The sequence below is a fragment of the Bos mutus genome, chromosome X (assembly GCF_027580195.1).
Source record: "Bos mutus isolate GX-2022 chromosome X, NWIPB_WYAK_1.1, whole genome shotgun sequence".
Classification (NCBI taxonomy): domain Eukaryota; kingdom Metazoa; phylum Chordata; class Mammalia; order Artiodactyla; family Bovidae; genus Bos; species Bos mutus.
Genome location: NC_091646.1, coordinates 109611091 through 109638636, shown reverse-complemented (window position 1 = coordinate 109638636; position 27546 = coordinate 109611091). Strand labels below are relative to the sequence as shown.

The 27546-nt window shown below is 47.2% G+C and overlaps 1 protein-coding gene across 8 annotated transcripts in view; it reads right to left on the bottom strand.

Moving 5' to 3' along the window:
* Nucleotides 1–23099, bottom strand: part of TMEM164 (transmembrane protein 164) — a 178481-nt gene extending 155382 nt beyond the window's left edge. For 3 of the 8 annotated variants that reach the window (XM_070365705.1, XM_070365709.1, XM_070365708.1), the window contains exons 1-2: nucleotides 22561–22687; nucleotides 21591–22259 (exon numbers count right to left, since the gene is read on the bottom strand). In XM_070365705.1, the coding sequence (XP_070221806.1) occupies nucleotides 21591–21980 (390 nt within the window). In that variant the 5' untranslated portion in view covers nucleotides 21981–22259; nucleotides 22561–22687. Of the gene's footprint in view, nucleotides 1–21590; nucleotides 22260–22560; nucleotides 22697–22961 lie in introns of those variants that run through there. The other 5 variants (XM_070365706.1, XM_014481455.2, XM_070365715.1 and 2 more) reach the window with 5 other exon arrangements.
* Nucleotides 23100–27546: the final 4447 nt, after the last annotated feature.

Genomic DNA, 27546 nt, shown 5'->3' with positions numbered 1-27546 from the left:
TTTACACTTCCAATGCATTTTGTCCATCATCCAGTTCCTTGACTTTTCCATTCTGCCAGGAAGTGAGAAATGAACCAAAGTGTCATCAAATGTACGAGTTGGGAGGGATCTTAGAAATCATCTGGTCCAACCTTCATTCACAGATGTGGAAAGTGAATCCCAGAGAAGGGAAGTAGTCTATCTGACTATGCAGTGTTGGTGACTGGCAAGTCTCCCAATACAGTCTGCCCCACAGTAGAACAGAATTCTGCTACATGGGACTCTTCTGACTAATTCTTTAAATAGGCTTACTGAAAGTTGGCAGACTGTTCTTCATCCATAGGAAAAATATAATTGGTAATCTCTTTGTATTCTTGCCTAGAGAATCCCACGGACAAAGGAGCCTGGTGGGCTACAGTCCATGGGGTCGCAAAGAGTTGGACACAACTGAGCGACTAACACACACACAATCTCTTTGAATGACAAGCTCTACTAGCCTAACAGATAACACCACCAGCCTTGAAGTCAGCCAAACCTGTACCAGTTTGACCACTTTCTAGCTATGTGGCTTTGGGCATGATACTTAAACCTCTCTGAAGGTTATTGTCTTCATCTGTAAAATGGGAATGCCAATCATAGCATTGATCACACAGGGCGTTCAATACATATTTATATACAACTAATACATATAGTTGTGACTATTATTGGGGCTTCCTAGGTGATATTAGTGGTAAAGAACCCTTCTGCCAATGCAGAAGATGCAAGAGATGTGGGTTCTATCCCTGCACCAGGAAGATACCCTGGAGAAGGAAATGGCAACCCACTCCAGTATTCTTGCCTGGAGAATCCCATGGACAGGGGAGCCTGGTGGGCTACAGTCCATGGGGTGGCAAAGAGTCAGACACGACTGAAGCAACTTAGCAGGCATGCACGTGACTATTACCACAATCTGGCACAGAGGAAGGCAGAGCTGTTAGCTCTCTAAACCTTGTCTGTGTGGGGAAGGGGCCCAGGGAAGAGCACCCAGAATCTCTGGAACTGAATTTTGGGCTTGGGAACTGGCAGGGAACAGGGCTAGAAGAAACAGCCTGATGCTGGCACCACTAGGAACCCATTCCCACTGTACTAATTCTCAGGCCTGCACAGAACACCAGGCCACCTCCCTCCTCTAAGGTAAGACTCACAACAGTTTAACAAAAAAAGGAGTGACTGAGGCAGAAAATTGATAAACCTACTAATCTTGGGAAGCCCATTAGAAACAGTAGGAAAAATGCCCTAATTAGACACAGAGGGGTTAGAGTCAGTGGCTGTTTCAGTAAAGGCAAAATTCCCCATCTTTAGGCCTCTCACTGCTGCTATTTAGTCGCTCAGTTGGGTCCAACTCTTTGTGACCCCACAGATTGCAGTATGCCAGGCTCCTCTGTCCATAGGATTTTCTAGGCAAGAATACTGATGTGGGTTGCCATTTCCTTCTCCAGGAGATCTTCCTGACCCAGGGAACAAACCCGGGTCTCCTGCATCAGCAGGCAGATTCTTTACCACTGAGCCACCTGGGAAGCCCCTTAGGCCTCTTGGGCCTCAGCTATACTTCCAGTGGTAACCAGTGCTGGCCCTCCCTAGGCAAGCTTTCAAAAAAGACTAAAATGCAAACACTCTTCCCTCAACTATAAGGTAGTGAGAGCATAAAGCACAAACTGGAATTCTTGTTAAAGTTTTAACACAGGCCATTAGGTTCACTTGTCCTTCAACTGATCCAACAGAACAGGGCACTAAGACCTCAGAGGGAGGCAGCCCGACACTCCGGCCCTGGTTTTGCCATCCCCAAGTGGGGTGACCTTGGGCAAGTAGCTTCCTGTGCTGGGCTTCTTTTCCCCACTGCAAAATGAAGGGTTTGAACTAAAGGAACTTCAAAGGCCCTCTGACCTCTAGCATTCTCCTGTTATAAGTTCTCCACATTAAAATGCAGTAATTAGACTATAAACGAGCCTTGATAATAAGCTCCCTAGGGAGCAGAAACCATATCTGATGTTTCCTGTGTATCTCACAGTCCTGAGTATGATGCACGGCTCAGAGTCATTGCATAGGACGTGCTGAGGGATACGGATTCCCGCACAGTGCTTAGTGTATCAGACACTTTACATGTGCCAGGTGGTTCGCAAGCCTCTCTCCCACCAGACTTTCTGAGTATGTCAGGTTTTACTATTCCTGGGTTTTTAAAAGCAGCGTTACACAGGGAAACAAAGCTCCTTGTCACTTCACCTGACAATAATTGAATACCAAAGTGCCAGGCACCCTTATGAGGAGCCCTGCAAGTACAACTATTGTTCTTGAGGAACTCCTGAATTTTACCTCATAGAGCTTATTAGATCTCCCCGACAGGCGAGCAAGAAGCTGGCAAACAATGGGATGCACGTTTTACAAGTAATGCACCCACAGGCTTTGGGAATACACAATAGACGAAATAGGTGTATTGAAATAGTGTTAAATACACACAACATACACAAGCTTCAGAGGGCAGTTTAGGCTCAGAACACATGTAATCCAGTTTTCTCCACTAGTGGTTTCTAATCCTAGTTGCATATTAGAATCACTTGAGGAACCTGAAAAAATGCTCATGTGTAGGCCCCCAGTCCAGACAACTAGATAAGAATGGGGTGGGGAAAACAGGTACTGGAATTTTTAAATGTTTCCTTCATGACTGTAGGAGCAGGCACAGGTGAGGACTCCTGGCCTCCACCTTCTCCATCTCCACCTCTAGTCCCAAACTTAGTGACAGATCCAGCAGGTAACTCGGAGGCCTGCGAAGTCACAGGAATTCCATTTCACTCACTCACCTGACTATTCTCTGAGCCATTAAGATAACTTTGCCACTGCCAAAACGTTTTTGGCCACCAAAATTTAAACAACGCGGGGCTTTCTTAATCCTCAGTCAGAGAAGGCAATTAGGTAGTCCAGCCTCTGCCCCAACCACTGTATGGAAGGCTTACTTGGCCTGAGATCTCATCCTTTTGGGGGAAGTTTCTCTACTCCTCAAACTGATATTTAATTTGTCCCTTCTCAAATGTGCTACTCTTTGCCTCATCTGGATGTTTCCTTACAGCTAAGAATATTCGCTCCGTCTGCAGCTGGGCCCCCAACCAGTCTCTCCCCCAACCCCATCCTCTCTTGCCTCCCTCATATATACACATGGCCACTTTGCTTTGCTCTTTTAATTCATTCTTAATCAGCCTCTGCCTGTCTCTAGGCCACCTTGCCACTCTTCTACTTAATCCCTTTCGGCTGAAAACCCTGGCCATGGGGTCACTGCCTCATTCTAGCAGCCCTGTCTCACTGTACCCCCTGCCTCACCCCCACAAGCCATAGCAGCAGCAAAGGCTCTGTGAGCAGTCTCTCACCCACATGGTGTCTTCTCAGCTGCCAGATCCTCTCTCGTGAGTTGGCTTCCTTCATCCAATGATTCTCTTCTACTGAAATTGCTCTCCCTGGCTGCCTTTCTTTTTTTACAAAAATATTTCTTCTCAATTACTCAAGAAATTTGTACTTACACCAAATTCAATGCAGAAATGTGTTAAGTACAAAGTGAGGGTGTCCCCCCTCTCCCTAACAACTCAGGATTCAACACTACCGAGTACACAATCTTCCAGACTTTCACGAGGTGCTTATGGGTTCATATCACACATACCGTTATTTCTTTTTAACAAAATATTGTTACCATCTTCCAAAGGGAATACAGAGATTAGCCTCCCTTTTAAAAGCTGTACAATATTCCACTGGTGGGATGTGCCATTCTGTCCCTGGTGGGCTGTTTCCTAATCTTCTCTGATTCCATAACACCCTTGCACACAACTCTTCACACATGAACATTTCTAGGGCAACTATTTAGAAGTGGGTGGGCCGTTGGCCACCAGACCAGCCTGTACTCACCAATTCCAAGTGCCTTTTCTCAAGCCTTCCTTGGTCTCAACCTCTTTGCCTCACATGACATAGAGGACCTGCTTCCTGAATTTCCTTCCTGCCTTGGGTGTCCTTCCATGTCTGCTTCACTGAGTCTTTTCTTCTGCCCACAAAAGTAGGCATTTCACAGAATCCTTTTCTTCTTTCTCCTCTGCTTTTGCATGATAGTTGCATCTTCTCCCCTGCCAACTTCTCTAAATGAATGCCTCCTAAATCACTTTGCCAGCCCAACTACATCTCAACTGCCTGCTGTTCACTCCAGCCTCAACATCTCAAACATCTGAGACTCAACAAAGCCCCAAAATGAACTCCTGACCTTTTCTTCTAAGCCTCACTTTCCTCATCCAAAAAACAAAGGGAAAGGACTAGACTCAGTTAAATGCTTTTTTAAAAAATTAGGAGTCTAGTATGTACTAGATGTTGCGCAGGGTTAGAAAAGAAAAAATCAACAGAACATAGATTCTGTATTCAGGGAATACACAAACTAAGAAGTGAGGGAGCAACATAAACAATTATGTAACACAAGGCAGAATCAAATGCTAAAATAGACAAGAATGGCTAAATCTGGCATAAGGGCTTGAAGAAACCTTCACAAGGGGGAGTGTTGAGCCTTGAATGATGACTGGCATCTCAACAGGAAGAGAAAAGTATTTCTGACTGAGGGTACAACGTGAACAAAGTATAAACTCAGAGTCAGAGAACCGTGGAAGTTCATGGTACATGTGGCTGGATCAGAGCACATATGGAACAATGTACTAGAGGATAAAGCTGGTTGATCAAGATTTGGAAGGTCCCAAATCTTATCACAAGGAGCTCAGGCTTTCTCTAAAGGGTTTCTCTCTCTGCCATTCTCTGGCTGAGTAATAGTAGCTGCCTCAAATACTATGTTAAAGATGATTCTGAACCTACATGGAGACGCATGTTGAGCAAGCATGCTCATGTTTTGATTAGCAAGGCTGGCCCAGGGCACCAGATGCACCACAAGGTGCATCTGTCCAGCTGTCTGCTCTCCTTGCTGAAGGCAGTAGGGAGCTACTGAGGGCTTTTAAGCAAGGGAATGGCAGGACCCAACATGAATTTTCCTTGTATCATTTCTGGCAGCGGTATAAATGATGGACAGAGCAGAAAGACCCCAGGAGAAGGGAAAATCAGTCAGCAGGCTGCTGGTAAGAAGACAGATAGTGGTGATGATGATCAACAACTAGGTGAATTAGGGCAGAGGAATCAAAGAAGAAAAGCAAGAGACAGATGGGAGAAATAATGAAAGACAGAATCAAAATGACTCAAGAGACTCTGATGGTGGAAGAGAGGAATGGAAATGTGTCAAAGTTTCAAAGGACTTAACCCAGGTCACTGATGGACTGCAGTGCCATTAACTAAGATAGGGGCCCTAAGGGAAAAGTATCGTAATCCTTGCTTTTCACTCCAAATCCTCCAACCACTTTACTTAGCTTTTAAGCACCGTTAAGTACACTAGGAGGGAAAAAGCAGAACATGCACTGCTTGATGGACCCAGCATTTATATAACCTTACACATTAACCTACTATCCTTCCTTTTGCCAGCTTGTCAAAAAAATATCATGTTGAATTGGTTCACAATGCCTTTCAGGTCTATTATATCCTTCTGCTTCTCTATATGTTCATTCTATTTTTTGAGTATTTGATGTGGAAACCAACTAAAAATCTTAATTTATCTACTTAAAGAATACTTGTAATAGATAGTGGAACTACATGTAATCTTGTTCTGTATTTTCAAAGTCAAGTAAAGGTGTTATCATACTTTCATAATTTAAAAAAATTAAAATTGAAAAAACAAATATCCATCAATATCTAATCCTAGGATTAGATAAAACCATTGAAAAGACTTGTCTTTGAATGCTCATGCTCTCAAAAAAATTATTTTTCCCATTTAGACAGTGCTTTCCAGCTACAAGACACATTCGCAAATCTTTTACTTGACTGTCACGTTTAGCCTGTGAGGTATGAAGGGCAAAGAGCATACCTATCTTACAGATAACATACTCTGTGCTTGCTATGCACCAGACATTGATCTAGATACTTTACATGTAGCTATGCACTGAATTCTTGTAAGAAAACCACAGATGGTATTATCCCCATTTTACAAAGACAAAAACATACCCAGAGATATCAATTAACTTACCCAAAGCAACATAGCTAGAAAGCAGCAGAGCTGGGATTTGAACCTGGCCAATCTGACTTCAGAGCCTAGACTCTTCAACTATCACACTTTATGTAAGAAGATAAGCCCAAGAGAGGCAATCTGACCAGCCAAAACTACTAGGTTCTGCCAACTAGTCAGAGATGAAACCTGCAGCGAAGGCCAGGTCTGGCTAATGCTTAATCCTATGCTCTATCTATTACTCTACATTGTTTACCAAGATGAAATGACTTCTTCCCTGGGCTGGCCAATTATTTTGACCTTTTTCCTCTTTGACCTTTGTCACTTCTACCAGAATGAGGTTCTGGAATCATTCACCTGCTGTGGAGCCTCACACAACTGTTCACTAGGATGGCATGCAGGTCTCTACTTAGAGAAAAATGATGACCTCAGTTACAGCCCCAACTGAATGGGTCCCATTGCAAAACCATCAATATCTCGCAGCAGATGACACTGACTTGCCATACAGGCTCACTGAGCATATACCACTCCCTGGACTACCTGCCCAGGACAAGCAGCAAGCAATGGTGGCACTGCAGCCTGCTTCCTCTGTGGAAGAGACAAAGCAAGGGCAGAAAAACACATTGGAAAAGTAGTTGCTATAGCGGTCAGGTAGAAAGGTGGCCTGCAGCTGTGAGAGCCTCGCTTTCAAGGCTGTCATAGAAAATGATGCTCAAAAAAATAAATAAAACACAAGATTTCTGTTTCTCAACTACTGGGCAAGAACAAAAGCCCAGCTTCTTTTATGCTGGAATGGTAAGGGGTAGAAGGAGGCCATGAATGGTACTACAGAGTGACAGTGAACCAGTAGATCCACCTCTGCTTCCATTGAGCTCTGTGACTTTGGGCAAGTCACTTCACCTCTCTGGGTCTCAGTTTACTCATCTGGAAAAACAAGTGAGGAGATGATCTCTGAGGTTCTTTTTTTTTTTTTTTTTTTCCAGCTCTGATTTGGCATCACTCAGCCATTTCCACCCAGCAAAGTGTTGCTAGAACATTTTTCTTCAGTATCTGTAAGTCAACCAAAGAAGAAATGGGCTACAACAAAGGGAAAGAAGAATGCATGCTTGCATGCTTAGTCGCGTCTACTCTTCTGTGATCCCTTTTAACTTCAGCCCACCAGGCTTCTCTGTCCATGGGAGTTTTCAGGCAAGAATACTGGAGTGGGTTGCTACTTCCTTCTCCAAAAGAAGAATTAGATAAAACAAAAATGGCCTCTTGCAGAAGGCTGAAAATTAGGTAATATATAGGCAAAAGACGTAAGCACAGTACCTGAACCATGATACATGCTCAAACTGTTTATCATCACTTATATTGAAAATATTATCAAAGTGTTATCAAAAAGTATTATCAAAGTATAGTTTATATCAAAAGTATTATCATCACTACTACTCCTAACTTTTAGAGTGTACAGAGATAACCAAATATTATGATGAGCTCTTTCTCCTAAATTTAACCCCCCTTTGCCCAGATAACCCTATTTCAGGTTTATGGTATTTCAGAGGTCTGGGGCAGGGGGACCCTAAATGAGCAGTGGCACCAACTGTCCTTAGTGTCTATGGACATTTATGACTGAAGAGTGAGAACCCAATCCCAAGGGAAACTGAAGAAAAAATAAAAAAGAAATGGGAGGAGCCAGGATTAATCTTCAGTTCACTGCAAACTGGCTGTGGAAAGGGGATTAAAAAAAAAAAACAGGTGCGGACCACAGTGTACTCTGCAAATTGTTTTTCAGTTCAGACCCGAAGCAGGGAGTAAGAAGCTCGGGAAGATGATCCCAGCCTGGATTCCATGTGTGTCCATCTGAGTAAACACAGCCCTAGCTGTGAGGTATGGCCAAACACTGCTCAGCCAGGCAGAGCCTTTGTGACCTCACAAGTTGAATGCAGCCTCGGCCCAAAGGCCACCGCTGACCTCGAGGCCCAAGACGGCACCCCACCCCATCCCCATCCCCACCCCCGCCAAGAGCCTCGCCCAGGGAGGACAGGCACAGGGCTGGGGTTCACTCAGTTCTCTTTGCTCACTAGCCAGAAACCCCACCAGTAAAGAAGGGAAACTGGACTTTAGCTTGGTGCCAGCTTGCAGGGCTATTTTGAGGACAGCTGAACTGCAAACTCCAGGGCACTGCTGCACAGGGAAGAGAAACCCAAAGGTAAAACCAGCCCCTTTCCTCAGGGGCCTTGAGAGTCCTCCTGTGACTAGGGACCAGGGAAACAGGGAGAAAGGCCCACATGAAGCAGCAGCCAGCAGTCAGTGGTAGCTCAATGGGCCAAGTATAAAAGCATTGATGATAATAAGGTATTTATGCACATGACCCTGAGCAACATTCCTGCAGGGCAGGAAATAAAGTGCGGCAACAGGCATGCACACTCTCTCAAGTGCCTGGGACTTAGAAAAGGAAACTACAAATGCAAAATTACAAGGAACAAAAGTGTGGATAAGAAGGGGACCCTTGGGTACAGTCTCCCTTAATTTCTCAGGGTTGTCCTTTGTTTTAGGAATGCCCTCCAAGCCAATTCCTCCCAGGGAACCCGGATTATTACAGAAAACCTGACCTTACCCCAAGGAACTGCCTATTTACTCACAACACTTGCAAATAAGCCTGAAGGCCTATCAATGGCCTTGCTGGGGTGGGGCATCCCAACCCCAAGGCTGTGAAACCACAAGACCCAGGCCTTGGCCCCAGAGGGCTGCACAATTAAAGGGGACTTCTCTTTAGTGAGGGACTGGCTGCTGGGGTTCTAGTTCTGAGAGCAACTAGTCTTAAAAATGAGAGGGTTTCCATACCTGGGAGATACTCGAAGAATTGTCTTGTTCATTTGTTTGGTTTTTCATCCATTTGCTGAAATGTCAGGCAAGGCACTGGTCTATGTTTAACCTGCCTTTCTCCTCTGATAACTTAACTCTGGGAACAGGCAGCTATTGAGAGAGCTGCACTATCCTTAGTCAAAAGAAATTAATGAAGAAGTAAAAACTCAATCCACACACCTGTTTCTGCCCACCCCCAAACCAATCCTTTCCTGCTTCTGTCATGTTCTCGGTTTCCTAGGCTACCAATCTCAAGACAGCTGGTACCAGAGAGCCAGTCCATTGATGAAGAGCAGCAATAACTAAGCCCAGAGATCCCTGGACAGCCAAGCATCCCACCAATGACAGCCATCCTCCAAATGCTTCAGAAAACACTGAGTGATTTACAGTAACTTCTCAATTTCCCACAAAGCTATCCTTAGGCTTTGAACAATCAAGCAACCCTGCCCTGCAGAGATTATGTGGGTGCCAACTTCATGGAATCAGTATTTTTGCCTACCACATGAAATGAAGATGCCAGTGAAGTTTCTCTTGGGTGAGATTCTTACAGCTGCCTTCCTGTATCTAATTTGTCATCTTATCCCAGAATCAGGCATCCAAGCCCACAGCAGCAGCAGCCATAAGGATAACAAAGCTCATTATCATCACACAGCACAGCACAGCAAAAAAAAGTATTGACTGTTTACTATCTTAAGTGTTTTTATTACTCTTGTCTCATTGTTTCTCATTATTGTCTTACAACAGCCCTACAGGGTAGGTTTAATTATTCCAATTTACAAATGTGGTCACTAGGGGGTCAAAGAGGTTACCCAACTTGCCAAGGGCTACAGAGCTAGTGGTAGGATCTGAACCCAGGCTTTTACCAACCTAGAGTCAGCTTTTGTGTGTGTGAGCGCGTGCGCTCCGTTGTGTCCAATTCTTCGTGACCCTGTGGACCTTAAGCAGCCAGTCCCCTCTGTCCATGGGATTTTCCCTGGCAACAATACTGGAGTGAATTGACATTTCCTCCCCACCTGGGAAGCTTCCCAGCTGGCACTAAAGAACCCTCTGCCAGTGCAGGTGACACAAGAGACATGGGTTCCATCCCTGGGTCAGAAGATCCACTGGGATAGAAAATGGCAACCCACTCCAGTATTTCTGCCTGGGAAATCCCATTGACAGAGGAACCTGGCGGGTTACAGTCCATAGGGTTGCAAAGAGTCAGATATGACTGATTGTGCACACACAGCTTTTACCCAGCATGACTTGAACCACTATATAGGAGTTCTATATACTACTGTGCATGCTAAGTCACTTCAGGCTTAGACGCCAGGCTCCTCTGTCCATGGGATTCTCCAGGCAAGCATACTTGAGTGGGTTGCCATGCCCCCCTCCTCCAAGGGATCTTCCTGACCCAGGGATCGAACCTGCATTTCTTATGTCTCCTGCATTGGCAGGTGGGTTGTTTACCACCAGCATCACCTGGGAAGCCCCCTATTACTACTATAATACTATATAGTACTATACAGTACTATTACTACGACAGTTGTCCCTTGCTATCCATGGGGGATTGGTTCCAGGACCCCCCAGGGATACCAAAATCTATGGATGCTCAAGTCCCTTGTATAAAATGGTGTTGTATTTGCATGTAACCTTGCACATACTCCCATATATTTCAAATTGTCTCTAGATTACTTACAACACCTAACACAATATAACCAGTTTCCAGTGCATAATAAATTCAAGTTTTATGTTTTCAAACTTTCTGAAATTTTTTTCCCTAATATTTTCAATCTGTAGTTGGTTAAATCTGCAAATTGGAACACACATTTATGGAGGGCTGACTGTACTATGAAAAGCTGCTAACATTTATTGCTGACAATGAGCCAGAATTTCTGCCAAATGCTTGATTTAAGTTATTCCATTTAATACTCACAATAGCCCTATTAGGTAGGTACTGTGATTATATCCATTTTACAGATGAGTGAAGTTGATAGCAGTTAAGTAACATGCCTACAGTCACACATGATTCTTGTTGTTTGGATGCTCAGTCATGTTTAACTCTTTTGTGTCCCCAGGGTCCTCTGTCCATGGGATTCTCCAGGCAAGAATACTGGAGGGGATTGCCATTTCTTTCTCCAGGGGATATTCCTGACCCAGGGATTGAACAAGTGTCTCCTGCATTGGCAGGAAAATTCTTTACCACTACCCACCCAAGGTCACATAATGATGGAGCTCAAATACAAACCCAGGAAATATGGTCCAAAAGCTCAGTCCACTCAGCTGAACCTGCATTAGGAAAAGGAGGCATTTCTAATGCCCAGCTTAACTTAGCCAGGTTCATTGCTACAGTCCAAACCTACTGAGTCCCAGTAAGAATTTCCCAAGTAAATGCCAAGGAGGAAACCTGTCTAGCCCTTCTGTGTACGTGCCAGTAGCTCAGATCTGATGCATCTAGGAAAAGACCAAAGACCTTTCTAGAAGTCTCTCCTAGCCAGTTTCCCTCGTGTCCAGCAGCTTCTCCTAATACTCTACCCAAAACATCTAATAAGTGTTTACCCAGGGCTCCCAGAGCCGTAGTTAAGGCCCTTAATGTGCAATCTGGCTCTGTGCCTTGTTTAATCAGCACCTGAATGAAATGTCTCTTTGCTAGCAACAGCCTGAGCACAAAGTCGTTCTGCAAACACAGCTGGTCAACTGGCAAAGGCGACTCAATTCATAGGCAAAATACACCCTGAGTTTATACCACCACTGATGTGTGCTGGAGACAGGGAGACTGGAGGAACTGAGATGGAATTAGAATGGGCTCATGCTTCCTTTGGGCTTCCCAGGTGGTGCAGTGGTAAAGAACCTGCCTGCCAATGCAGGAGATACAAGAGACATGGGTTCGATCCCCAGGTCGGGAAGAAAAGACCCTCTGGAGGAGGAAATAGCAAACCATTCCAGTATTATTGCCTAGGAGAATCCCAAGGACAGAGGAGCTTAGCAGGCTGCAGTCCATGGGGTCACAAAGCATGGGACATGACTGAGCAACTGTCATGCATGATTCCTTTCTCCTCAGATAATCTCGCCTCTCACTCTCCTATCAACCTAAACATCTGCCCACAGGACATGGCTTGAACTGGGTCTGCCCAACAGTCCAATCCTCTCTAAGGACTGTCTTAGAGAAGACAGTCTCCTGCCATCTATTTCATTTCCTCAGAGCTCACCAGGCCCACAACCAGACTCATCCTACCCTGCCTGCCTCCCTCTGACATTTGCTCCAGCAGCTACTGTTAAGGGTATGCAGCCAACGGAAAGATCCCCCCAACCCTCCCCTTCAGGATCACTGACTGCAACAGGTCAGTGTCCCTTGACACACCACACACTGACAGACGTGCAAACCATGCCCTGTTTAGCTGGCAGCTCTTTCTCTGGGAAAGAGCTGAGTAAACAGAGAGGACCGTGCCCAGAAGAGGAGGAGCCCTCCCCAGACATTCAGATTTAACTGCTGTATTCAAGAGCACCTTGGAGGGAGACTTACCCTGGGCATTCAGCAAGTAGGACAGCAAGACATTGATAACTCCAGTTCTCAGGGTGGGGGAGGATGGGAGGTGGAGCAGGAGAGAGGCCAACAACTGAGCAAGGAGCATGGGAAAGGCCACCTGCTCAAATTCTGAGACACACCCCACCAATTAAAGATCAAGTAAGGCTAACAAGGCCCTTTTAAAAAGTCCTGTCCTCCCCTACCTCTGTTGCATCTGAGCCATTCACACTGCAGTATGAACTTCCTACATGGAACTGATTTCTTCCTTATTTCCTTGGAGATAGGACCTCCTCTGGTGAAACAGGCATTTAGATGGAGTTGATCTGGAGCTTTGAGTACTCTGGAAAGAGGCAAACTTGGATGGGGTGAGTTGGGGGGGTTAGCGGGGGAAGACATGGAAGCAGGGGAAAAGAAATAGAAAAGAGAAAGGTAGAAGAAGAGCATGGAAACATTGCATCAGTTCCAGCTTCGTGGGGGCAGCAGCCATCCCATGAGCCACTAAAAATCATCTGGTGGGGGGTGGAATGCCTGCTACCTCATTTCCTGCATTTAATGTCTGCTCACTCTCTGTGTTCCGTGTCTGTCCTTGACCATGTGGGCCCTCCTTGGGACAGCAGAGAGAACACAACGTTCTATCTCACAAGCCCCCTATCAAGGACTTGTGATTAACTGCAGCTGTCTTATCAACAGGCCAGAAATGACAGAGCGTTCCAAGTTTTACGTGGTTTGCCAAGGGAGAAATACAAAAACAATGCCTGTCCCTGATAATAAAATGAAAATGACTCCAGGTAAGAGTTGTAAAGCTTTCCTGTGAAAGAGGAAGCAACTCTGTGCCTTTACATGTATCGTTTCCTATGCCAAGAAACCCTTTCCTTCTGCAACACCTAGCCACCTCCTGGTCATTCATTCACACGTTTATTGAGCACCTACTATGAGGTGGGTCCCATGAGAGGCACTATGATAGAAAATAAGACAAACAAGGACCCCTGCTCTCAAAGAGCTAACATGTCTCCTTATGAGTCAAATGTCACCTCCTCCAGTATGCTTTCCTTAATTGCATCAGGAAAAAATAAAAGACCCTCTGGTCCTTAATGTTTGTTTCAAACCGGTCACATTGTAATTTAGTTGATCTTTACATGTTACATTGTAATTTAGTTGATCTTTACATGTTACATTGTAATTTAGTTGATCTTTATATGTTACATTGTGATTTAGTTGATTTTTACATGTTACATTGTAATTTAGTTGATCTTTTTTTCTTGCCTGTCTCATCTCAACTGTGGGCAACATTGAAGGCAAAGAATGTTTCTTATTTATCTTTGAATCTCCAGTGTCTGGCACAATGTTTGACACACAACAGGAACTGGACAAATGTTTGCTGAATACATGCAAGAATGGATACATTTCCATTAGCATTTAAAACTAAAGTCCTGCAAATAGAGAACTAGGATGCAATAATTCTGTATCAGTATTTTATCTTGTTAGTTCCCAAAGATCTCCAACACTGCAAGAATGGCAAAGGAGTGTAGGAGGACTGGAAGGTGATTAAAGAGAGGTTTGGCTGAAATCCTCCACTTATAAAAGCCACAGGCACCCAACAGGCCACTGGAACGCCAAAGTTACCTTAAAATCCACCTCACAATAACTCAGGGTCTTCAACCTCTAATTTCAACCACCTTATTTAACACCCACATAAATACCGAGGTACTACTAGAAGACCAAATGCCCACCCACAGGCCACCAGAATCACACCAGTCAGGAGGAGCATCGGAAGCAACATCCCACCTCATGCTTTGCTGCTAAGTCACTTCAGTCATGTCTGACTCTGTGCGACCCCAGAGATGGCAGCCCACCAGGCTCCGCCGTCCCTGGGATTCTCCAGGCAAGAACACTGGAGTGGGTTGCCATTTCCTTCTCCAATGCATGAAAGTGAAAAGTGAAAGTGAAGTCACTCAGTTGTGTCAGACTCTTCACAACCCTATGGACTGCAGCCTACGAGGCTCCTCCGCCCATGGGATTTTCCAGGCAAGAGTACTGGAGTGGGGTGCCATTGCCTTCTCTGACCTCATACTTTATCCACTAGATAATGTCTCTCAGAGTGGGATCCAATGCTCACTGGCATCAGAATCATTGAGGAACTTGTAATAAATGCAGGTTCCCATCCTCACCTTATAGGACCGAGACTGACTGAGACTCTGAGTGGAGAGCCAGGCATTTGCATGAGAACAAGGTTCCAAGGGAATCTTTCACAAAGAAAATTTGAAAAGCACTGCACTCCACTTCAGGTCCAGTCAGTCAGTTACTGGCAGAAGATGCTCTCAATTTAACAAAAGATATGAAAGATCACGGATGTGTTAGTGAACTCAGTGGGGGGTGGGGAGTCCTTTCATGATGTATGCGTAATCAAATCACGTTGTGCACTTTAAATATCTTACAATTTTCTTTGTCGACTATACCTCACAAAGCTGAACACAAACAAAGTTAACAAAAAAAAATATATGAAAGACCAGAAGTTGAGAAGTCTGGCTCTTCTTGCAAAGGGTATTTCAATGAAGCATGGTTGACAGTGAACAAGCTATTGAAAAATATAAAAGGGGAGAGATAGAAAGTGAGTTACCAGCTTAATAACAGTTTTTTTTTAATGTCTGATATTAAAGGAGGAAAAGAAGAAAGTAGACATTTCCAGATGTCAAACCAAGGGATTTAAGACCAAGATCCAACAGTGCAATTTCCTCAGTGCAATGAAAGTGAGCAGAAACTTGGGGCAGAGAATGGGCTGCAGTTCCTAATAACCAGCTCTTTGTGATGGAAATTCAACAAAAAGATGTGTGAGCTGGAGGTGAAATCACCTCTCTTTCTGGCTATTTCAAAAAAAAAAAAAAACCAGACAGGAGTTTCTCTTAATAGGCACAGGAGACACAGGAACTGTGCCCATGAGACCTCAAGGGACCACAGACAGAACCACCAGAGGGAAAAAGATAAAAGAACAGAAAAAAGTCAGTTCTGTCAGCCAGTCAGTCAGCCAGCATTATCCAGGCACACTACACATTAAGCAATTAATGTGCACATACAGTATTGTATTAAGCTCTGCAGGGTGCTACAGAGGGAAAAAAACATACTACTCCTTTCCTTAAAGAAAAGTATACACACTAATGGTAGAGAATGAACAAACATGTAAAATCAAACAACCCAGTTGAACACTTACCAAACTACCGACTTGTATACAAAGTCATGGGCTTCCCTGGTGGCTCATATGGTAAAGAATCTGCCTACAATGCAGGAAACCCGGATTCAGTCCCTGGGTCAGGAAGATCCCCTGGAGAAGGGAATGGCAACCCACTCCAGTATTCTTGCCTGGAGAATCTCATGGACAAAGGAACCTGGTGGGCTACAGACCATGGAGTCACAAAGAGTAGGACGTGACTGAGCAACTAATGCTTGCAATTTTTTCATGCAAAGGCTAATGTTAAAGAGGCTAACAGTCTGAGGAATATGCAGAGTTGGGAAAGGAGGACAAGAGGTATTGGTGGAATGAGTGGAATAACTGTGGAGTCAAGGTCAACTGGAAAGTTTCCCAGAGAATCTTCAGGACCATCTACAGAGGGGAGGAATTCACGACAGATCCCATGAAGACAGTGATGAAGGAGGTACTTCTATGGCAAAGGGACAAAAATCCAGGGGGCCTGTGGATCACCCCCTGAGTAGGAGTCTGCTGCATTCTATTACTTAACAGTAAGCTCCAGGCTGCATTGTATTAACAGGTGCACAGTGAGAAAAGGCTGAGAAAGAAATCTTTCCTCTCTGCTGGGTGTGGGCTGGACCTCTGGTCACAGTATCCAGTTTTATAGACTGTGTATAGAAGGGTATGCAGACGTGGGCAAGGATCCAGAGAAAAGCAACAGAACTAATTAGAGGAATGGATTCTAAGAGCTATCAAGAAAGGTGAAAAGTTGAGGTTTGTCAGTTTCTGAGTCAGAGGAAAAAAATCTATTGGTCATCTGCCAGCTCTGATCAGCTGTACCTGGCGTCTGTTTAAGTGACCACAGAGCTATTCAGAGGATTAAAATGCTTTGTTTCCATGTGGCCCATTTCACGAAGAAGATCAAGATAGGAAAAAGCTAAATAATTTGCTCAGGTTCCCTAGCAGGCGACAAGCAAAACTGGTATCATCATTTTAAATCCCAGGGCTGTCTGTGGGTTGTTTAATCCACCAATCCACACCATTTCCCTTATAATGGAAGGGACTCTGTCAAAGACTGTAACAATGAAAGATGGAAAAATTCTCTGCAAATTTCCTTGGGGGAGAATATGAAACAAACTAAAAAGGAATGTCATGCCTCATTGCTGAGGACCATACAAACATCACCCCATTGTGTCCCCCTGGACTGATGACACAGGACACAGTCCATCTGATAAGCCAGCAGATAGCTGGATCCCTCATTGCACCCATTACACACCAACATCAATTGCAACCATGAGCAAGTTATCAGTGCTCCAGACAACAGATGGGGATGAAGAGGTGTGGTTGGTCTGAAGTCAAGGAGGCAGGGGACAAAAAAGCCTAGTTCTCAAATCTATCAGGTTTTCTCTAAAACAAATCCATCATAGACAAATATAACATACCCATATACATCCAGTGAGTTCCAAAAGGTGTCACAAAAAGCTCAGGACCATTCTGAATATGTGCCATTCTGTGCTTTTGGCAAAAAGTGAAGTAGGAAAGTAAACAGTGAGACAAAAGCAGGTTAGCCATATTTGGTGGACATCAGCCTTCTAATATATCGTAAAGACAGAAAAATAGCAATGCTAACTCTAAAAAAAGGATGGGGCTCACTTGGTCTTAAAGGCTAAAAACCAGAGGCTTGGTGCTCAGGGGTCAATAGCATCAATTCTTATTTGGAAAATGTCCAGCTGAGATCCAGAGTGCCGTATGCACAGAGACACAGAGGGTTAAATGGCATATGCTATGCCCCACAAAGTTCAGGGCCCAACTGGGAGATACTGACACAGACATATACACAACAAACCGGAAGTGGACAATTAGACAAGACATCCAAAATTCGATCTTTGCAAGTTCCTAAGGCAGAGACAATCTAACTAGATGCAAAGGATAAAAGGCCATGAGTTTTTACGGACACAATCAGTCAAACTGTCTGGCATTTTAACCCTTCCGCTAAGAAACTGTAGATTTTAGGACTTAAATAGCTATGAGACTCTCAAAGCCCCAATTCCACTGTTGACAGCTGGGTTCTAAAGCCACCCCTGCCAGTACCTTGCTGGCAGTGTGATTTCCACTTTGTTTTTTTTTTTGTAAACAGCATAAACAGTCAGTAAATTCATTCCGTGTCACCCATACCTACGAAAATATTATGCACAGGGGACCAGCTAGCCACGCTTGAAGAAATACTTCTTGGTGTAATGGGTAAAAACCACTGATATTCAGCAAGGGGTTTAACAGTGGTGTGTTAATCCTGGTGCTTGCTGATTCCAAGAACCCTCAAGCATCCCCAGCTTAAGTCAGATGTGAGAAGGTGCTGCTTTAATCCTACAAACCTCTACCAGTCCCAAGTTCTAGGGCCCTTGAGATAACAGACGAGGCCAAAAAGAAACCTGACAGCAGGAATATTATTCAAGAACAGAACTCGGACACAAGAAGTACCCTGCCCTGTGCTTCTAAAGCTGGCGGTTGCCCAAAGGCAGCATGGCTATGAGGAGGGTCTGTGTATCAAAGGCCTTGGGAGTAAATATTTTACAGACTGAAAAATGGGAGGTAAGGAGACTAGTCGTTTTCCCTCCAGTGCTTCCATTTCCTGGCTGAAAGTAATACTGCCCTTATTACAAACTTACACTGCCTCTGCCGAACAAGGCCTTCTATAAAGCTATAATTGAGTCATCTTGTTGAGAGACACACATCAGAAATGTCTCTAAGCTCCTGCTTTCAATTCAGCTAATGTCTCCCTTTCCTTATCAGGACCTCTGAACTCCACAGAATTTACTGCCATGATATAGCCTAACTCAGCTAATTCACTTGCCAAAGTATTTCTTTGTACTCAACACCTCCCCTTTGAAACACACACAGTCACAGGGTAAATTTTAACATCTCTCTGTCCAGGCTCAAGCTTATCTAGCATAACCCTAAAGAAGATAGTGCGTGTGAAAGGGTCTTATAAAAGTTAAGAGCTAGACAGATGTAAAGTATTATTAATACTAACCCCATGGACTGGCTTCCCTTGTAGCTCAGTCGATAAAGAATTTGCTTGCAGTGCAGGAGACCCGGCTTCGATCCCTGGGTTGGGAAGATCCCCTGGAGAAGGAAATGGCAACCCACTCCAGTATCCTTGCCTGGAAAATCTCATGGACAGAGGAACCTGGTGGACTGCAGTCCATGGGGCCACAAAGAGTCGGGCACAACTGAGCGACTAACACATAACCCCATGGACTGTAGCCCCCCAGGCTCCCCTGTCCATGGGATTCTTCCCACAAGAATACTGGAGTCAGTTGCCATGCCCTCCTCCAAGGGATCTTCCTGACCCAGGGATCAAACCTGTATCTCCGGCATTGCAGGCAGATTCTTTACCATCTGAGCCACCAGGGAAGCCCAAATAAGTTAGAAAACTGTTTCCATCTGTTGTAATATTTCTTTTAAAGATTCACATCAGCTTTTAAAAATCCGTATGTCCCTGCTTCCAATAAGACCATAGGTAAGGTATGGAGTGTTGGATTCATCAAAGGCTAAGTCCCCCAGTAGGCCAGAAGTTTCTATTTAAATGACACAAAGCAGTAACTTGGGAGTAAAGGACAAAGCAGTACAATCCTGCTTGGTCTCAAGGATTCCTCAACCTGACTGTTCTTTGCCCCCACCACCTAGCTTCAGAGTTTCAGCTAAGCACGGGACAACAGCAAAAGCACAGTGACAGGAATCAGTTCATAGTTCCCCAAACATCCATCTCTGCTGCACTCAGCCCCTGAGGGCCAACATCATCTATATGGACCCCTAAAGGGTGGCCTTCTCAGGTTTACTTTACGGGGAAAACCCAGGGAGCGAAAGATGAGGATGAGAAGGTGAACCATGACCACCTGAAATGAGCGAGGAGACCAAAAGCCATTTCTGGGATAGCTCTGTGTGGCACCCCCGGGCACTGCTTAATAGAGGAAAGAAGCACAGCACATAGACTGTCAAGACCTAGAAATTCAACTCTGCCTCGTTTTGCAGCCAGGCAAACTGAGAGCCAGGACAAGTACTTTCCCCAAAGTCACACAACTAATTAATGCCAGAACGAAGCCTCCAGAGTCTTCTAAAAGCCTCTAAAAACCTTTCCACTGAAAACCATGATGCTGCCAGGTTTGACGTCATCACCCCAGCAGCAGCCCCAATCGGGCTGAATTTAGTTCTTTGTTGACCTTCTAGATATGTGGTTGTCAGAGGCCTCAAGACCCCTTTGTCAAAGAGGTACCCTCTGACCCTCACCACCTGCCATCCAAAAAAAGCACTCCTGTCCCAAGAGCCTCACATAGCAATGGCTGAGATGTGTTGTTTCCTTTCATTAACAAAAAGCCCATTCATTAAAAAAAAAAAGAAAGAAAGAGGACAGGCTCAAATTTACACAGAAGGTCTAACTGGGGGAGCCCTTGGGTTTCCTGTGAATGGCATTACTTCCCAAGAAGGCCTCTAAAAAAATACTACCCACTCCAAGCCTACTGGACGCTTAGAGCCATCCCATCACTAAGAGCTGCTTTATTCTAAATCTGTCTACACCTCCTTATCACATCTGCAAGACTGAATGGGGTCTGTGGTCATTCACCAGTTTCCAGATTGGGAAACTGAGGCCAAGAACCTGCCATCCAAGGACTTCCTACAACACAGAGCTAGCAAGCATCTGCAGCATAAGTAGGCAGCACCATGCTGATCAGCAGCGGCCTCCCAGAGACTGCTCTGCATTCCGAAACCCCAAAGAGGGTGGGTTAGCTTTCCAACCCAGAAAGCTAATTCATCTTTTGGTTGCAAGCGAGCAACCTCCCATCCCCGAGTCCCCCCGCCAGGCCTGTGAAACCGAGACAATTATCTCAACCTCCTGCCCCACACAAGGTTGTCACGAGTCTCCTGAGAAAACAACCTTCTACAAATATAAAAGCAATAAAGATGCTAATGACAGGTTTCACAACTGTCCCTGAATAAAACACACCAGGTTTTCCACAGCCTGAAATCTAAAAGAGACAGCCCCCTCACCCCATGCTCTTCTCCTCTTCCTACCCTTCCGTGATATTATAGTTTTAGATCATCTCTCTACACAGGCTGAGTACAAAAAGACAGTCTCGCTCTTGGTTGGTGCTCACCCAGATTATTTTTATGTATCTGGCAACTTTCCTTTTCAATCTCATTTGTTTTTCTTAGCACCGCTAATGGGAGATAAAGAAATCAGCTCTCTGGGCACCCCTGGACTGTGACCTCAGGAGAGAGAATGAGAATGATAAGATGGAGAGGTTTGCAGGAAATAAATACCCTCTCACCACAGAGAAGAGGTCACGAGTCTGCCTGGGGTCTGCTTCAGAGTGCAGTGAGTCGGAGTTTGGTGCTGCTCTGACACCTCAGAACTCAAAAGGCAGACCTCACCCTAAGATCCTAAACTCCCAAAAGAAAGTCATTAAGAGAAACCTACAAAAGTATTTCCCCCAAGTATGACCGGAACCTTCTGTGACCACCTCCAAGAAAGAAAGCCACCAGGCCTCTGGGAAATTGTGGCAGAGGGAATGTGTGTGTGTGTTGGGGCAGGGGGTGGGGGTGGGGGGGTGGGGTGTGTGTGTGTGTGTGTTGGGGGGGGGGGGGTGGCCCATGGCTCCCTTCTGGTGATCCAGAAAGGGAACCTGGCTGGGGTCGGACTTCCTGCTGGCAAAAGGCCAGGGTAGGCCTGGGAGGGGAGGGGCCGCTGGCCTGAGTGCTAGTCTTTTCCAGGGCTAACCACCACCGTAGGGCTGACGCATTGTGCAAAGGTGGAAGGAAGCCAAATCTGAAATCCGCACCCAAACAGCCACTCGTTGGAAAATCATTTTTAAGGGTCCCACTGCCCGCAGGGGTGAGGTGCTCTACGCGGCCAAGTGTCCTGAGCACACAAATGACTCTGCTGGCTGAGGCTGCCAGGAAGGGGTGGGGGAAGTCAACAGACTCACATGCATCATGGTGACCAGGTGACAGGGGTTGAGCAGGTAGATGACGGTCTTGGTGGCGAACTTAAAGCCCACCTCCACCCCGAAGGTCAGGCACAAGGCTACTAAGAGCAGATTCTTGCTCAGGCTCTCTTTGCCTTCCTCTGGCCGCTGGGTCACCTGCTCTGGCTGGCAGCCACGGCCACCCCTACCGTCCTCCTTCGTCTGCCTCAGGATGTGCCGCAGGGCCACCAGGATCTCCAACAGGGCCAGGGTCAGGACCACCACACTTTCCAGCAGCCGCTGCTGCCAAGAGAGGAAGGCAGCACAGTCGGGGCCCCCATTGCCCGCAAAGCTGGGGTCCACGCCCCCATAGAGCCAGTCCAGGAGACTTTGGTAGCTATACCGGGACATGATGCAAAGTGGCTCCCCACGACCACCGTGCAGGAAGCGAGAGCGAGATGGAACACAAGCCCCGAGGGTGGCCCGGGTGGTGGGACATATACGGAGGGCACACCCCGCCCCCGCACCCCCCTCCGGACACCGGGGCAACTAGAGCAGGGGACGGGAAGCTACACGCGAGGCCTGGGGCCAAGTGCTGGCTCTAATTTGTCCCTACGGCTGCCTGGGGAGCCCCCCGCGCTTCTCCAGTGGCCACCAACGAGGCAGGGTGGAAACGAGCCGTTGGCCAATCTAAAAGGAAGGAGAGGAAAAAAAAAAAGGTCTCAAAGAGGCAATTGCATCGGGAATTACGAGGCGGGGAGGGATAACTAGCGAGGGAAGAAAAGGGGAACAGGGGCAGTGGCGAAGCAAGCAGGGGTCGGGGGAATTCGGAGGCCGGGAGGGTCAGGGCGAGGGTTGAGGGGACGCGGCAGGAGCGAACCGGGGGAGACGGCGAGGGAACACGCGGAGGCCAGGAGGGGAGCTGGCGGGGCCGGGCCGGCGGGGAGGGCGACGGGGCTGGCGGGGACGCCGGACTCCTCGTCTCACGCACTCGCCACAGGGGGATCGCTTACTCCTGCAACCGCGTGGCCGTCTCTGCCCCCAGCGAGCAACTTCGCCGCCGACGGGCCCCTCCGAGCCAATTTAGAGCCGTCCCGGGCCAGCCTCCCGCCCCCGGGTACACCCCCGAGCCCCCAGCTCCACCCCCCGGCCCCAGACGCCCGCCCTCCGGGCAGCACCTCCCCCAGCCCGCGGCCCGCCCGGGACCTGCCCCCCTCGCGCGGGCAGCGGCGGGAGGAAGCCGGGAGGGAGGGAGGAAAGGCGGGCGGGAGGCCGGGCCAGCCGGGGGCTGGGCTCCGGCCGGCCCCCTCCCTCCGCCCCGGCGCCGCAGCTTCCCGCGCCACCCGCCCGGCCCCAGGGACGGGTCGCCGCGCCCTGCGGGGCTCCACTCACCGGCAGTCGGCCCTCGGCCCCGACTGGGCGCCCGCTCGGCTCCCCGCGCCCCGGCGCTCGGCTCCCCTGGCGGCCGCCACGGCCGCCGCGCACGGCTCCTCCTCCCTGTCTTCCTCCCCCTGCAGCAGCCGCGCTCGCTTCCTCCTTCTTCCCCTCCCTCTCTCCTCCCCCTCGCCGCCGCCTCCCCGCTCCCGCCCGGCTCGGTCCCTCGCCGCCCCCCCACTTCACGCCCTCGGCCACCCCGCCCGACCGCCTCTCCTCTCCGGCCTCCCCGCACCGCCGCCCCCCCACCCCACCCCCAGCCAGCCGCTCGCACTCTTCACACCTCCCACTCCCTCTCTCGGCGCCTCGGCCTCCCCCTCCCTCCCCCGGGCTCAATCCCCGCCTCCTTCCCCTCCTCCCCGGCCTGCCTCGCCTTCTGCGTTCGCCCGGCCCACACGCGTGCACCGCCACCCTCCCGCACCGCCGACTACGGAATTCGCTCCTCCGCGAAGCCGTTTGGGCCGACTCCGCCTCCTGCGCTCCGGTTCTCCAGGGCGCTTCCTTGGACCCCGGGCACCTAGTAGGCGCTTAGCCGGCCCTCGCTGAGTTCTTGGAGGAATGGACAAGCCTGTCTAGTGATAAGACCCTGGGCTTTGGGAGGTCCGCTGGGTGTGACCTACTCTTCGCCTCTCCTCCAGACCTCCCTGAAATAGCAGACTTGGGCAGGGCCAAGACGGCATCTTCTCCACCTTTGTAGCCACAGCCCTACTCTCCACTTCCGTCCTAGACAGGGCTTCTTTTCCTACTTTGCCCGGCCGTTCCACCTCCTGCTCTGCTCCGAGGTTTCTCTATCTAGCCTCCGGCCACTCCCTCTCCAGGCTCTCCGTCTCCCCTTTCTCCTGCCACGCCTTCAAGCTCAATCGTACTCTAGCTGGAGGAAAAGATGGAGGAAAAGAAGCTTCCCCAGACCTCTTTCCGTCCTCCCGCCCTGCGACGGAGCAGCTGTTTCCAACCTGCGCTTGGCCGAGAGTCCTGCCACTTAAAACGCCCGCCAGGCTGTGGAGGGGCCCAAGAATTGGATAAGGGCTGCTGGCAGAAACAGGGCCCCCTCTTCCCTGCTGCTTCCTACCCATAGACTGGGATTTGCTTTTCTTTGGGCAAGGAAACAGGAAAAAGACCTTTTCAGAATCCACTTTGTGTTGGTTTAATATCTATTGAAGACTCACAAAGAGGAAAATAGCCAGAAAAAAACAGGCACCTTGCCTGGGAAACACGTTCTGGTGTTCTCTGCCAGCCATTTTCCTGCTGTCCTTTCCAAGTCTGGTTTAACCCCACCTAGCCTCAGAGCCAGGTAGCTTTGCACAGACAGCATCCACCTTAGGGCCTGATGCTCTCGAAGTGCTAATTAATAAAGAACAACAACAAACAAGGATCGATTCAGCAGCTCACTCGTTCTCTGTCGGTGTTTTGTTAAATCCTCTGCACAGTATATATTAAGGGTAAAACTGGAGTTCTGGTGATGACTGTAGCCTGAGACCTCAAGTTCCTGTCTTCAAGGAAGTCAGAAGGAGATGATAGCACTCAGTAAACGGCTTCATTAATCCGTGCAGAAATCTTCCCTCTTAGCTCAGTCAGTGAAGAATCTGCCTGCAAATGCAGGAGACCAGGTTGAATTCCTGGGACGGAAAGGCCCTGGAGAAGGAAATGGCAACCCACTCCAGTATTCTTGCTTGGAGAATCCCAGGACAGTGGAGCCTGGCAGGTTACAGTTCTTGGGATCGCAAGAGTCGGACAAGATTTAGCAACTAAACCACCAATCCGTACCGAACTTCTTTGGGAGTTCTGCCTAGAGGGTCTTGTGTTTGCAAAATGACTGTGTTTAGTGCCAGGCCAGCTTGCTCGCCTGAGGCACAAATTCCTCTCTTTCAAAGGTAGAATAGCCAAGTGTTTTGACAACTCTGGGATACTAATGATAATTATGCCATTTACTTGCTGTGTCACCTTGGGCAATTTTACCTCTCTGTACTTCAGTTTCCCTCTCTCAACCAAACAGTTATCGGTGATCTATTATCTAATTCCTAGGATTATGCACATTTACATGAATTGAATTGTGTAGCAAGTGCATAAAAAGTGCTCAATAAATGCTGTCCCTAATCCCCACGTAGTTCTGCATCGGTGCAGCCGCCCCCTACCCCCCTGCCCTCTACTCCCCTACCCCCACATCTGCATAAACAATCCTATTCCGCCTTCAAAGCCCACAGGAAATTGCACTTCCCCAACCCCCACCACCCAGCTCCCAGAGTGCTCTCTCTCCTGTGAACTTGAACAGCAGATATTGCCTGCACTACTCATTTTATTCTGAATCACTTACTGCCTTCCATTGTTCTCTCATTGTTAGTTCTGTCTCCCACACTCAGATCTTTGACAGCAGGAATGGGTCTTCATCTTTTCTAAACCCTCCCCAGCACCTAGCAGAGTGGCAAACATAGTAGGCACTAGGCAGACACCAGGAGAGTGTTGTCCCCATTATTGTTGTTTTGTCTCTCTTGCCACCCCATGGATTATTGCCCACCAGGCTCCTCTGTCCATGGGATTTCCCAGCAAGAATACTGGACTGGGTTGCCATTTCCTTCTCCAGGGGATCTTCCCGACCCAGCAATTGAATCCCCATCACCTTCATTGGCAGTCAAGATGGATTCTTTACCACTGAGCCACAAAGGAAAGTCTGTTGTCCCCATAGATAAAAGGTAAACAATAATTGAGCTGAAACAGTGGGTCACATTTTGGAAACTCAAAAAGCTTCATACAAATGTACTGATCATTTATTTCCTTGCTGGGGCACAGCCCATTGGCTTTCTTGTCTCTGAACAGTAAGAAAAGCAAACGAACTTGGTTTTTAAAGTAGAACCTTGAAGTGCAGTGAAAAGGAAACCTGGACCTTGGGTAAAGTCATCTCTCTGTGCTTCCATGTACTCAGGTTAAGATGAGGGGAAGTGGACTAGAATGGCTATTTTTTTTTTAGCTTTATTTTGGCTGCTCTGGGTCTTTGTTGCTGCATGCGTATTTTCTCTAGTTGCAGTGATCAGGGGCTACTCTTCATTGCAATGCACAATCTTCTCATTGTGGTGGCTTCTCTTGTCATGAAGGACAGGTACTAGGCACATGAGCTTCAGTAGCTTCAGCATTCGGGTTCAGTAATTGTGGCACACAGGCTTTAGTTGCTCCACAGCATGTGGAGTCTTCCTGGACCAGGGATCAAACCCAATGTCCCCTGCATTGGCAGGCCGATTTCCATCCACTGTACCACCAGGGAAGTCCTAGAATGGTTTCTAAGATGCCTGCTGGCTCTAAGATTCTGTGATTCTAGGAACTCAGCCTCACCACCTTTCATCCAAGTCATGTTTGATTCTTAAGGGAGAAACCTCATCTAACTGGCTTGGTGATCCTAGCCACCTTTCTGCCTGTTGAGACAGTACCCTAAATTCTTTTGTCCAAATTACTTTTCCCAGCTGTGAACTCAGCTGACCTGCTATGGAATGCAGAGTCAAATTATTATCTCTGACATACTACCAATTAGCAGCTCAGAAAGATGTGGTGACTTGCCTAAGATCACACAAGTTCATGGCAAAGTGAGGGCTAGCATTTGAGGTTCAACAGCACAGGCCAGTGCAAGCTTGCTCATTGGCTTGGCCATCTGACCTTTTCTCCTCTTGCACTTCATATTCTTTGCATCCACTCCTGTCCTACTCACGATGTAACCTGAAAGTGAAATGCATGCATGACTGGCCACAAGCAAAAACAATGCACAATCCCAATATTATACAAGTGTTATCAGTAAAAATAAATGGCATGTGTATGGGGGAGAATGAAGAGAGCAGCCTTTGTCTTGATCTGACTGTCACGCGAGTGTATGTTCCTCGGTTCTTTGTCTCGTCACAACAAAGATTTGGAGCAATGGACATTAAGGCCCTCAGCACATCACAGCTCTCGGGTCTTGGACAAACTGTGTTTCTTCCCACCCACACCCCCTGCCACGTTCATTCAACACTAGCATTCATTCCACAAATATTTACTGGAACTCTTATTACAGTATTACCTATTGAATGGGAAAATCCTAGACTTGTGGGCAAGCTCTGCCTTCAAGGAGCTTAAAATCTAGCTAGGGAGACATGGCAAACAAATGGAAGGTTAGATAACAATTAAGGAGGGAGGTATAAATACAAACCAAGCAGGTAAGAGGTGCTGCCACCAGAGAAAATCTTGCATATGTCAAATGAGTTGCACAGTCAATGAGTTCAGTAGTTCAACACCAGGCAGAACTCATCTGTGGGGAAAAAAGCATGGTAGTGAAGGGGAACAGAATCTGTCACCCCAAAATATGCCTTATTGGCATAAGGATTATTTTAGGCCAATTATTTTTAAGAAACAGTAGACATAGGAGAACTTGTGCTTTTGTAAGAGATATTTACATTTGTAAGGGAAACCACCATTTGTAAGGGTGTCTCCCTCTGTACAAGGAAGAGAAAGATGACTCCAAATCTCTAGTAACTCTTATCAGTGGAGAAGTGTGTGCATGCTTAGTCACTCAGTCATGTTCTATTCT